Source organism: Anguilla anguilla, chromosome 15 (genome assembly GCF_013347855.1).
Source record: "Anguilla anguilla isolate fAngAng1 chromosome 15, fAngAng1.pri, whole genome shotgun sequence".
Taxonomy (NCBI): domain Eukaryota; kingdom Metazoa; phylum Chordata; class Actinopteri; order Anguilliformes; family Anguillidae; genus Anguilla; species Anguilla anguilla.
Genome location: NC_049215.1, coordinates 20,146,992 through 20,160,878, shown reverse-complemented (window position 1 = coordinate 20,160,878; position 13,887 = coordinate 20,146,992). Strand labels below are relative to the sequence as shown.

At 46.8% G+C, this 13,887-nt stretch overlaps 1 protein-coding gene across 2 annotated transcripts in view; it reads left to right on the top strand.

Annotated features, from left to right (window-relative positions):
- The window catches only part of epha3 (eph receptor A3), a 106,480-nt gene that overhangs the window by 48,874 nt on the left and 43,719 nt on the right, over positions 1 to 13,887 (top strand). For both annotated transcript variants that reach the window (XM_035394303.1, XM_035394302.1), the window contains exon 4: positions 10,332 to 10,487. In XM_035394303.1, the coding sequence (XP_035250194.1) occupies positions 10,332 to 10,487 (156 nt within the window). The remainder of the gene's footprint in view (positions 1 to 10,331; positions 10,488 to 13,887) is intronic.

Genomic DNA, 13,887 nt, shown 5'->3' with positions numbered 1-13,887 from the left:
GGGGATTGTTTTTCACAGTCAAGTGTGCTCTAATCTGCTCTCAGATGTATTAAGAGATCTATCAATATAACTAATAGACAGAGCTCACAGAGACCCAGGGTTATACTGCTGTACTACCACTTAAAATCACATTCGCAAATTACATCAGTGTACTGGGCTTTCTTACTCCCGACTTTCCACTGAGAAAGTCCTTTATTGTGCTGATTCTCTCCTCCCGCAGAGGAGGAGCGGAGTGGTTAAGGCGGCTCATTGATTGACGCTGCGTTGGGGGCGGACCTGGCCCTTGTGTGCGGGCCGGACCTAAAAGCCGCTCCAGCGGCGATGAGGCATCAAACCCAGCTCCCGAATTTCAGTGATTCTGTCAGGCAATGCAGTGTGCAAGGTGAGCATTAATGAGTGTATTCCGCTCTCCGAGTCTGTTTGCACAGAAACCCAGGCTTGCAGAAAGAGAGAGAGAGAGAAAGATGTAACACCAGCAAGCATAATGACTAAAATTAAAAGTAGGTCATTTTTCCTTCGCCAAACTAAAAGTTCTGCTACCGTTCGCAGACTCACACAATTATTTGGCTTTTTACATGAGAGTGGAAGTTGAAACAGGATCTACAGTATAACAGCATACACTTTTACTATGCTGTACAATAATTTAGTAGAGCTATAGGGTGAACTGTATGTGTTGTGCTGATTTCACTGACAGATTTAGGTTCGGTGGTGCCAGTGGTGCAGTTGGACCATTCCCTTCCTGAAACGTGGTGTTATGGGTGACCTGTGGGCCGATGGGGTTTGGGTACAGAGCTCTGTCAGCGTTTGGGAACATTTGACACATTGGGACGGTGAGGCGATGCGTGTCGCTGGGATGAGGGGAGAGGAGACGGGGTTGAGGATCGATCCCGGAGTGTGGCTCAGTGGAGTGGAACTCCCGCTCTGACCTTAAGGCGAGTGATTGTTCCACTGACTGCCTGTAACCGCTGTGGTAATTGTGCCAAGGCTCGTCGGTGGAGGGGGTTAGTGGGTTTTGTGTAAATGTCAGGGCTTAAACCCTCTCCACGTGTTCAGTCCCTGCTCCAAGGATCACTGGATTGAGGGAGAGAGAAAGTCTTTCCTCCTCAGAATCCCGAGATTCCTAAAAACCGCCAGTAATAACATCAGTGAAACGGTTTTTCAGTCCTTTTAGAGTAGGATGTGATACACGATACGTTCTGCTGGAAATTCACAGCAAATTTGTTCATAGAATCGTGCGTGTGTGTGTTCGTATAAATGTGTGTGAATATGTGTATGTACGTGTGGTTGCGTGTGTTTGTGTGAGAAAGTGTGTGTGTGATTATTTGTATATGTAAGTCTGTGTGTGTGTGTGGTAGAGGGCTGGAGCAGCTGTCAGTATTAGGGTATAACGGAGCTTCTGTAAGGAGAGACTCTTGATGCTCGGTGTCTGGGTCTCACCTGCGGCAGTGTGTCTCTCAGCCCTGACAGCCCCGCCCCCACGGCTCTGCGCAGAGGTTCTCTGATTTATCACCATGTGGGTCCCGTGTACCAGCTCGCCCCGCGGGCTGGGTCCCGAAAACGACCCGTCCCGCTGGGTCCTGAGCAGCAGCCGTCCCCTAGCTGAGAGGGAGAGCTCCCCCGGCCCCCAGCCCCGGCCCCTCTCTGCACCCCTCCTCTCTGTTGACCAGATGAATGTGAGGGAACCCCGCAGAGCCACCCGTCACCCTGGACTGATTTGTGGGCCCCTCTTTCCGAGCTGCTACTGAGGCACCTGCCTCCAGAATCTAAATAACACCCCCAGATCCCTCTTCCTATCCATTACGGGCCCGGCCTGTCCTTCCACTCTGACCCCTACCCCTGCCCTGTGCTGGTAATCACAGGGGGGTTGATCAGATGTTTCTAAAAAAAAAAAAGACTGCAGCTGACGTTCTGCACAGCAGCGGTCAGCTTTTTCACTGTGGGGTGTCCACAGTAACCCAAGCCAGGTCTAACACGGTGTGGATCTAGACTTTAGGAGGAAAAAAGATGAAATAACACCTCTTAACAACGTTGTTAATGTTAAAGCATGGGACATAAAAATAATTCAATTTATTTGATAGACTTGAGTGAAAATCATGGAAATGATAAAAAAATAAAAAAATCGAGGATTATGGCAAAGTATTGCAAATCACGATGATTGAATAGTCTGGAAATGTTATGATAGGGTGAGCAATGATTGGCTCTCACTGGACAGAGTCGACAGAATTTCCTGTAGCTCCATCTCTCTGTAAAAAAAGGGTTCAATATTGTGGTACTGTACATAACCCTGCATGTAAAAACACAAAGAAATGGGTGGTCGGGGGCTGGTTCTAATTTGAACACGTTTTCTAGTAGTTATGTATGGGTAAAATAGAAGCGCACATGCATTGTGTTGTGATTGTACACAGACATGGCCTTTTGTTCTGCGGTACGGCAGCTGTGAGGTTTGATGGAGTGGATCAGGGGCTTGTAATGATGGTGGTGGTGATGGGGGGGGGGGGTTCAAAAGTGAGGGATGGTAGGAGTACCATCGTCAGTGTAGCACTGCGTTTCCTACTGACCTATTTCACTGCTACACATGGAAAGGAGGACACTTCCTCTTGTGGAGAGGCTGGGGGCCGACAGAGGGCAGACACAGATACGCACGCGTGCCCAGACACGCACATGCACATGCACATGCACGAATGCAAGCCCAAGCACATGCATGCAAGAGCATATTTAAATGGACCTTCACACACCAGATTACATGTAGGCCCCATCAGGTACTCACGTCATATGTACAAGAGTACATATAGGCACAGGCACTAGCACACACATACACCCACACACAAGAGCATTCTTAGATGCAGACCACCACCACCCCCCCCCACACACACACACACACAGGCACACACAACATGTACATGAATATATATGCAAAATTATCCCTAGCCCACACATTTGACTGTCATTTTCCACACCTTTCCTCGCCTGGAAATATTTGCCAAAAAAGGAAACATCAGACAAGAAATCCATCTGGCAAATTCGTCCATATTATCGCCGTCCTTGAAATGGACATATGGCGGACCTCCCCGGCACCAGCGCCAGCCTGTGTTTCCCACACGGGGGACACAATGGGAGATAGTAATTAATTCCCTCGGGGGGGAATCCATCTCTCGCTGGTTCGCGGCGGTGGCGGTTATCGCCGGCGAGCTCCGCGAGGCTACATTTGTTGGGCACAATGGCCCGGAGCGGGTCGTTTGGGCGAGAATGGGTTTTATTGCTGGTGTTCGGCGGCACTCCCCGGGCGAGCATAATGCCCCCGTTATCAGTCAGGTCCGCGGCTGACAGCGGGCTCGCATTGAAGCGGCCGGCACAATCCCCGGACCCCTGGCTGACCCCCCGCTCCCATTGTGCTGCGCGAGAGATTTATCAGCGCCGCCGGATTCCGTGTGGTCGGCGGCTCCCGGGGAACGGCGCGATCCGGCCCGGGAGAGAATGAGGCGGCCGTAAACCTGCCACGGTGCCGGGATTAGGCAGAGGCTGACAGCGTTCCGGACCGGCCCGGCACAATAGCGCTGGGGAGCAGTGAGAAGGAGCATTCCAGCATCCTCACAAGCTTTGGGAAATTATGCTAATAGGCTTATTTGCTTCAAAGCCACTTTCTCCTTTTTTCCCCCACAGTGTGAGTTAGACATTAGCGTGGCTTTCTGAAATGCACTCAGGGACTGCAGAGAAACAGTGTCCTCAGACGCTCGGAAACGGCAACGGGAAGGGAGAGACCGGGCTTCTGATTGTCAGGGCTACGGTCGCACATGTGCCCCTGTCTGTCTGTCTGTCTGTCGGACTGATTAATTGCTGCTTCTGACTGCCTGACTCTGTGTGACTAGCAGCAGTCTGTGTGCCTACAGATTCTGCTGGGCCTGTGTCTATCTGTATATCTGCAAGCTGCTTCTTTACATTTGTATGCCTACCTGTCTGTCTGTCTGTGTGTCTGCTTGTATGAATCTCTCCAGTGGGGAGATATTTAATCTCAGGGTGACTAAGAGGTGGCTGGATCCCCTGCTCCACCCACCCTGCCCCCCAGCCCACCGACCCACTAACAGGACAGCGGTAGAGTTCAGTCCCAGAGCACCAGGGTCCCGCATTGATTTAAGCGCTAACAGGGTCCTGTACCTGACACTGTGTCCTTGACCTTGGTGTGAAGGTTACAGCAGAAAAAAGAACAATGGCTAACCTGCAGGCTCCTCGCTAGGCGGAGAGGCGATGGATGACCTCCGTGGATATTACAGTAAAGGCATCGAGGAAATTACTGTGAGCCTGACGCTTCAGAAGCCTGCAGTTATTTACCCCCACCTCCCCACTCCATCACACCTCCTCCCCCTCAGAAGCCCCCCAAACCTCACCCAGAATACACCTGGAGGGCCAGCGACAGATCTCCCGATTCTTCAAGGGCAGCGTCAGCGCTGCAACTCTGCACATTTTATAATTAGCCTTTGATGCTTTGATTAAATTCATTTCCTCTGCGTTCTTGGAGTTTGCAGGGAAAGGCAAGAGAGGGGGGTCCTTGGGGGGGGGGTTCTCTGATGAACTCAGAACCAGCTTCTGTTTCTTGCTGATAGCAGCTCCCCCTCAGGTGGGCCCCTGTCCCGCGATGAACGGGGTCTGAGTGCATCTGATACCGATTTCTCCGTTAGCCGAATGCACCGCCACGCACGGGCTCAGACAGTCTCTCACTCCGAACAAAAGGATGGAGGAGTGAAAGAGAGTGACAGGGAAAAGGCGGCCGCGGTTGAAGTAATTGCATCATGGCCATCAATGCCTGATTTAAATGAGGGTGGGGAATTAATAATGCGCCTGCAACTTTTTCCTTTGAGTTGCAGTTCTGTCATCTCCCGCCTAGTCATTGATGGGTTCCTTTAGAAATCTCTCCCTCCTAATTATGATGTATGCTGGTGACACTGCCTGAGCCAGTGACAGACAGAGCTTGTCTGAAGTGCTCCATTTGTAATTTAAGTTAATCATTATTAATGCGCTTGTGGATAGTGATTAAGTCGAAAATGCCCTGAGCATAGAAAATAACTCAAAGAATGAAAATATTAGAAATTAAAGAAGTTTTGTTAGGATTCACTTTTAATGTGATACATTTTTCTCTCTCTCTCTACCCACAAACACACACACACACACACACACATATATATATATATATATATACACACACAGACATCAGATGTATTAATTATCGTAGATTGTTTTTTAGAGTTAATCATTTCTAATTATGACCATTACTCGCTACTTAGCCATCTGTGGTTAGCACAACAGAACCGTGCATATTTCAGAGCAATAGCATATGGATACATTACAGTAGAGCTTTTTCCCTGAAGCAGAATGAGTGCTGCACTTTACGGAGTTGCTTTTGCACCCAGGGAAAGTGTTTATGTGTACACCCCATCCAACATTCCTCTCATAAAGACGCTGCATTTTTAAAGGAGTGAAACATTTGTGGTAAATATGTGCGCTATGAGTGCCAGCGCTGAAATGTGTTGATTAGCACTATCAGCTGTGTCTGCTCCACAGCTCTTGTGTTGTGTTTAAATCCCCCCGTTCCCCCCACGGCAGATCGTTGTTTGTTCTGGTTAGGCAGGGGTAATGGCTCTGGAGTGCCTTTTCCATTCATCTCGAGAACAGTCGGCGAGGGTCCTTCAGGTCCGGAGCCCTACTTCGGGAAATTGGCAGCCGGGGGTGCCGCAAAGCCTAATTAAGCGATCCGATGCGGGGGTGATTTGAATAATAAAGCACCCCGGCGCGCGGACCGGGAAGGTGCTAGCACAGTCGCGCCTTTGTGCGGGGGGGTTGGAGGGAAGGAAACACATGTTCGGAGCTGTAAACAGTCCCCGGAGCGGAGGGCGCATTAGCATGCTAATATCCACTTCCAGCAGGCCGGCCGGAGCCCTGCCGAGCCTGGCGCTAGCTCACAGCCGTCGCCACCCCCGCCTGACGCTGAAGAATGGCCTTCCCGCCAGAGCACTGATCAAATCTAATTTTACTCCCGGCCTTGTTGGGGGAAGGTGAGGGGGAGCAGGGGGGGGGTGGAGGCAGAGAAGTGGAGAAAAATCTCCCTGACCTTCTAGGATGAAATGGGAGGCAGTCGGTCTTTGGAACGGCGGAAAGCCAGGAAATCCTGCTGTAATCGCTCTGTTTGCCCCTTGCAAGGCTGCGGTGTGCCTGTGTGTGCACCCCCCTCACGCCCACCCACAGGGAAATAAATAAATAAACATTATTTACATTTTAATCACGGAGAACTAATTTCTCAAATTCTCCTGCATTCATGATTACGAAGAGACCCGGCATTTCTACCTGTATCTCTGCTTGTGGTCGTGTGATTAAATCCTTGTTTCAGGAGAGATGTGTGCTGTTTGGAAGGAGCCCATGGGGCAGGGTAAAGGTGATCTGATTGGGGTGTCATCAGCATTGTTTACAAGGCAGTGGGTATTGATCCAGGCTCAGCCACCTTCACTGGGGAGAGTGCCACTGTGCTGTCTGAGACAAACACGGGCACCAGTAAGAGCTGAGATCACATTACATCGCTCTCTGTCTCGTACCGCTGGCCCCGCTGTAGTACATCACACCACCCTCTGTCTCCTACAGCTGACCCCTCTGCAGTACATTACACCACCCTCTGTCTCCTACAACTGCCCCCTTTGTACTACATTACACCACCCTCTGTCTCGTACCGCTGGCCCCGCTGTAGTACATCACACCACCCTCTGTCTCCTACAGCTGACCCCTCTGCAGTACATTACACCACCCTCTGTCTCCTACAGCTGACCCTTCTGTAGTACATTACACCACCCTCTGTCTCCTACAACTGCCCCCTTTGTACTACATTACACCACCCTCTGTCTCCTACAGCTGACCCCTCTGCAGTACATTACACCACCCTCTGTCTCCTACAACTGCCCCCTTTGTACTACATTACACCACCCTCTGTCTCCTACAGCTGACCCTTCTGTAGTACATTACACCACCCTCTGTCTCCTGGAGCTGACCCCTCTGTAGTGCATTACACCACCCTCTGTCTCCTACAGCTGGCCCCTCTGTAGTTTATTACACCACCCTCTGTCTCCTCCAGATCTCTGAAGTGTAGAAATGTGATGATATTCTAAAACTGAAGCACTTAGTGTGTGCACATGCTTTTTTTGTGTGCATATGTGTGTGTCTGTATCTGTGTCTGTGTATTAGCGGCTGCATGTCTGAGAGGTTTGTTTTCATTTTGCTATTGACGTTAGTTAAATAATACTACGACTGAAAGCAGATCTTTTTATCAATATTAACCAGCAGTGATGGTGTTTCTTCTCTGTTTTGATGCATACACACTGATAGTGGTGCTGAGCAGACAAATAGCACGTCCTGGTACGGGGACTCTGTGAGCCTCACTGGCCTGTTTGGGCAGGGGACAGACAGAGGACAGCCACTGACTTTCAGACATTTTTCCATCAGCCATTCCTCAGATACATGTTCTGAGGAACGGCTGGCTTTGTTCAACACACTGCACTTGTGTGGACTAGTTTTCAAAGTTTCTTACAACGATATATGAAGACGGAACTCTGAAAATGGAAGTGGTAAAAAGAACTGCAGAATTAATCTGTGGGCATTTTAATGAGATAACACCTTATCTCTGGAACCTTCACAATCGGGAGGGACTAAAATAACCATGGTGCTACCTATCAAGACAAACGGTAGACGGGAGACAAACGGTAGACGCTTTAATTATAGATGAGGGTATTTTGTGACTGCAGCTTATTGATTGAGCAAATGAATGCCTTAATTTCTCATCCTTGAATTTGTACAGCCAGTAGACAGAAAAAAATGCATTTACAAATTCACCTATCATATCATATGGCGAGCACTTGCACTTGCTTATTGACTGGCGTCTGACCTGGGCTTTGTTCTGTGGTCCCTGGGGAGGGACAGAGAACCTTTGCGCCACAGCCAGGACTTCTGAAGGATCGGGTTCTGTTACACAGCAATTAGTCCGAACAGGGCCTGATGAATGAATGCGTTTGTTTTGCGTCGTCCCCTACGTTATGGAGACCTGAGCGCATTACAGCACATTAATCCAGCCGCTGTTTGCTGCGTGTTGTGACTTATCCTTACGCTGATTGATCAGAGGGTGTTGAGCTAAGGGGTTGCGGGGGGGACCCTGCTGTCTGACAGATCGGCGGTTAAGGACCTACTCCCTGCTGAAATGCCACGCTGCGGGTTATGCTGGCAGGTCACATGACTGGTGATAGTAGCTGTCAAGCAGCGGCACGCTTCAGCGACCGGCGCGTCCCGCGGACGGCGAAACGATAGCGCTTCTTTCCTGAACCTGCCGAAATGAGGTCAGCCCCCTGTCGCTCCTGCATCCTCGCCGACGAGAGTTTTGGTGAAAACTGATCAAAGAAAGCACTCAGCGTAGCCATCGATCCTGTGGAAGCGAGATTGCGGATCGCGTGGCTTGCGGCGAGAGGCGCGGATGATGGCACTTTGCTACGCCTGTTCGCGCTGCGCTTGGAGCCGCTAACCGCGCCGGCCTGGCCAGCAGCAGCGTCTCCACACTGCACACGTGTGATCAATAACAGCACGGGTCACACTCACTCTCCTCTGGTAGTCAGAGAGGAGACGCTTCTTGACAGACATGTCTTTTGCAGAAAGACACACTTTTTACTGTTTTTATCTAGTTAGACCTAGTAGGGTTGTGCCAGAAAGAAGGAGATAGTACGAGGAGACTTTGGGGCAATTTAATTGAGGCTTTTAGATTCAACAAAGTGAACTACAAGACATTCTTCAGGTTGAGTTCTGTTAGTAGATCAAGTGGGCATAAATGGAAATTATCAAGAGGTATATTCTGCACAGACATCAGGAAGCGTTTTTTCAGGCACTGTATGGAATGGACTTCTATGTCATGTAGTAGAGGCAGAAATGCTGGGGGTTTTTGATGACCAGGCTTGATACAGTATTAGATACTATCTTGTCTGTTACTAGTCAGAGCACTAGGTACAATTTAGTTAGGAAAATGGTAAGCATTGTTGGGCTGAATGGCCTGTTTTTGTCATTATGTTTTGTTATGTTATTTCAAAAATATATAATTATTTGCAGTAATATTTCTCATACATATACTCTGTACGGGTCAACTGTTCACATTCACGCTAATAAATATACAAACCACAGTTGTGTTTGCTTACTTGAAAGAGATGGATCCCTCTTTGATAGGATCTTTTGGTTTTGCTGGCTGTGCGATTATCTCATTTGGGACTCGTGTTGGCCCATTTGCCGAGGAAACGCTGCGTCGGATTTGATTTCCTGCAGCACGGGGTAATAAGAGCAGCTGCTATTTGTCAGCTTCATTTCTTACCATTGCCACAGGATCCCCGGGGGACCGAAGGTTAATTTAAACCTGATTTCCCTCATATCACACAACCTCCCGATATCCACTTGATACACTGCATGCATCTACTCTTTAATCAACTTTGGGTTGAGGGCTTCTCAAGGTAATAGCAGTGAATAGCTCTCAGTTTCATGTACAGACATTGAAAAGGTATGGACAGATTATGGCCATCCACTGGCACTGTCTTCAAGTTCTATCAGAACTAAAATATACTTCTTTATTTGTCTTGTCCAATTGCATTGTGTCCACTGTTCTGAAGAAAAAAATATGTCTCAACATTAAGATTAAGTTAAATAGGTACAGTCTGCTTGGTGACTTCGGGTAACTTTTTGGGTTCTAAATCAAGTGACACGTGTTTGAACCTGTTACACGACAGAGGATGAATACCAATTTCCGTGGACCTCTGTAATTAGCTCTCTCCCTGCAATTTTTCACACTTCATTCTGGATAATGGAATGGATTGTCACGGATAGAAGCGAATGAGTCGCCAAGTACAATTTAAGTCTGAAGATATTTAAAGAGTGCTTTTCCATTTTAAGAAAGGTATTTTGCATAATTCATGCAACATTCTCTGAAACATCTCGGAAAAATCATTGCTTTTTTCATTGGGTCTTATTGACGGGGCTCTATATATATGCTGTGACTGCATTTTTACATAATTTGAATGTTGCACATTTTAATACCATACCCCTGAACTTCAATTAATTTATTTATGTGGACAGAGGTCTGGAAATTGACCTACATTGACACTTTTCACTGGTTGAAATATACAGAATAGAGGTCATTCAGTTAATTACCCCCCCCCCCCCCCCCCCACAGTCCCACCCCTACCCTCTTTCTTAGTCCTCACAGTCCCACCCCCAGCCCTGTTATTAGCCCCATCTCCAGCTTATAATCATTGTTTTCTGTTCTTCCTGTCTTGCAGCCTGCAGACCTGGCTTCTACAAGTCTTCTTCTGGGAACCTGAAATGCTCAAAGTGCCCCCCCCACAGCTACGCCCACCAGGAGGGGGCCATTCACTGCGACTGTGAGAAGAACTACTTCCGCTCCGAGGGGGACCCTGCCTCCATGGCCTGCACCCGTAAGTTATCCGGCCTGACCCAACATTGACCATCCACCCTGACACTACTCTTCCCATGCCCCACACTGTGTGTTCACCCCTAAAACTGAAACCGACCTCACTGCAAGCAGAATGATCAATCCTAAAACTACCCTTGCAGAAAGCAACCCCGCTCCCACCGCCCCACAACAAACACAGAACATAGTACAGTACAAAATGAACAACTTTGCATGCATATGCAGCCTGATATTAGCAGTTGAATGTTTCAAGTACAGGGATAAAGCTGCATCCATACAAGTGTATATTTAAAGGCACGTCAAATGTTTCAGCAAAGCATTATAACAGCATTGTTTCAATTTCCCCAGTGTAGCCTTGAGCTGTTTCTGCTCATTCCTACAGTGGCTGTCTTAGCCGTTTTAGCATGTAGCTGCTGAGATACGATCCTGTGGAATCAGGAACCCAAGGCCTCGGTTCTGTGTCGATGTATGAGAATGTACTCTGTTTGTTTATTTGTTTTATCCTTCCAACCCATGGGCCTCCCAAGACTATGGCTTGCAAACCAACATCCAAGAAGTATTCCACCACACCCCCCCCCCCCTTCACTCACACAAGCACACTTTCTTTTAAGGAAAACACAGCTGGTTGGCAGATGTATTCAAGGGTAGTGAAACTTTTCAAACCCACACGTTATCTATAAATCATTGTGCTTGCTATCAGAGGTCATATAAAATGATTGTTGTCTTGGATTCTGATGCCAGGTTTAACTGGGTGCATCTTTCAATGCACCCATTGATGAGCATATTGGGATGTGTCATTTCTGTTAGTCCTTTCCAAGACACTTCTTCCCAGTAACAAGTATAACTGGACTTCATAGCAGTTTTTAGCTGTCACTGAAAGTGACACAATGCTAAGTGCTAAGTACGAATGGTTTACTTGCTGTTGCTTATTCCATCCCCTGATCCACTAAATCATTATTTCTTAATTTCGCTGACTGTAACCACTGATAAAATCTTAATTAAAAGATAACTGGGGAAACAGCAGAACGTTGTCTCTGAAATGCGTTTTATCAGTTAGAGCTTGCCAACAGGAAGAGGCTGAGAAAATAAAGATGTCTCCTAATTGCAGCGTGCTCAGGCAGTGCGATTAAAAACAGCAGCCCATTTGAATGCGAATTAAACGCCGCTTGAAGCCCTACTGTTGCAACCCTTATCCAGACATCATTCTAGAAGATGAGCCGATTGCTCTCAGGGCTCTACTAGATAAACTGCAAATCCTGCCTCTTTCAAAGGGGGTCTTTAATTAGAGGAAGCTAACAGTGAGCATCAATAGTAACTGTGGAAAAAAAAAAACTTGAGACAATAGCATCAGACAAGGCTATTCAACGACAGCATCTTTAGTATTTGAAGGGTCACCGAACCCAGGTGCCCAAGGCACATACACGTACTGTCATTACAAGACCCTTTGACTTCATGTCAGTCAATCTATTATTATTATATAAAATATCACTGATTTTTATATGCAGCATAATTTTGTTTTTATTCGTTATACATTTAAACACACTCTTAGCACTTGTATTGGCTCGATTTGGAACCTATTTGAAAGAAAAATGTGTGTATTATGTAATAAAAACAAAACAATTAGCATAGTCAGCCTCATAAACAAAACACAACAGAGACATATTTACAGCAATGTCATAACACACCCTTCAGGCCCAGTTTTCTCTAAACTTCTAAAAAAAAAGCAGCGCACAGAAAATGCAAGTTAAGTAAACAAAAAGCATCTGCAGTTTGCTGACATCTTGATTAGGTTAGTTCTTTTCCACAGAATTAACTGGAGCTATGTTATTAAGCTAAGTGTTCACTTGAATGCGAGTGGAAGGTTCTCACTGAGAGATGCTGCCCTGTTGTACGTCAGGCTTCATCCACAATATGCAAGGCTGCACTGATGAGTCATTTGCCTCAACATTGCGATTAGGCGCAGAGAGGAATCTGCATGTTGTTGCATATCTGGAGAAAATCACACTTTGTTGCACTGTATGCAGATCACAGTGTCATAACTGAATACAGTAATTGAATTAATTCTCTTACCCTAATCCAAGTAGATCAGTCCAATATCAGTACCAACAAGCAGCATTGATGGAACACTGGGGTTTTTATTTTTACCATACCTGAACTGCTGGATTCCAGCTAAATTCTGAATAGGTCTGAATTCAGAATTCAGAATTTTTACATAGGAAAATGTTCTAAGTATGTGGTTTCAAACTAGCAATGTCATCACAAGACAATGTTTCCATACCATGCTACAATCTTGTGCAGCAAGCTTGTCTGTAGTTATAGCAGAGCTCCTCCGTCTGTGGCCAGTGTCCCACAGTGAGTCCCTGTGTGTACATGGTCTGTGAGCTCCTCTGCGTGTGGTCAGTGTCACGTATAGGGTCAGTGAGCCCCTCTGTCTGTGGTCAAAGCAGTATCCAGCAGTGCGTTTGAGGTCTGAGTAGTGGAACGTATTTCTTCTCCCTTCAAAAATTCACTCTGTCGGGACTCAACACTCTGCCACCACCTGCAAACCCGTCAACGTTCTTGCATTCATGCACGCACATCTTATCGTAAGATACCTTGCACACAGGCAAAGATGTTAGATACCAGCATGTCAACAAATTTTTTTAACGGTTTCGGAACAGGTGGTCAGGATCAACAGTGATCCTACATCTGATTTTGTTTTACCCAGGTCTTCCTGTGAAGGGTTTTAGCTGTCTACGTGAATATTTGTTGAAGACCTTTTGATTAAAGGGTCTGGCACAAATAGGCTACACTTACTACAGCTAATCAAAATGTAGGCTTCCATTTCCAATTGCTTCTTTGCTTCCCGTACCAACCTTTAAATCTATATCTATCATCTGCTTTAAATTAATTCATGGGCAGAAATCCTTCTTGATGACTGCATTAATGAGTCTAACATTTTAGCTGAAAGTGGAAAGGGCTGTCGTACCAAATCACGCAGCTCTGTAGAGCTGTGAATAATATGTTTGACTGGGAGCCTTTGAATTTACATCCTGTAGAGAATATTTATCTACATGAAACATGTTCACTTTAACAAAGTCTGATCTCCACCCCCTCAGCTTTCCCTTTCTTGCTCTCTCTGTATTTGATATACTCTTTCTCTCTCTCTCTTTCTACTAATTAAACATTTTTCCAATAACATGCACTTTTTATGCTTGCTCATTTTGCATTTCTGCTAGGCTGATGGGTTTATATGGAGCTGCATGCAGTTAAATAAGCAGTAAAAAAGGGAAAGGACAAGCCTAAACTACAGGGAGGTTAATGGCAGCTATACGATCTCATTAGGCAGCTCAGCACTTCCCAGTTTCATCATCACAGTGATAACCTGTTAAAACTGTACCAACAATTATGTATTATTTAAACTG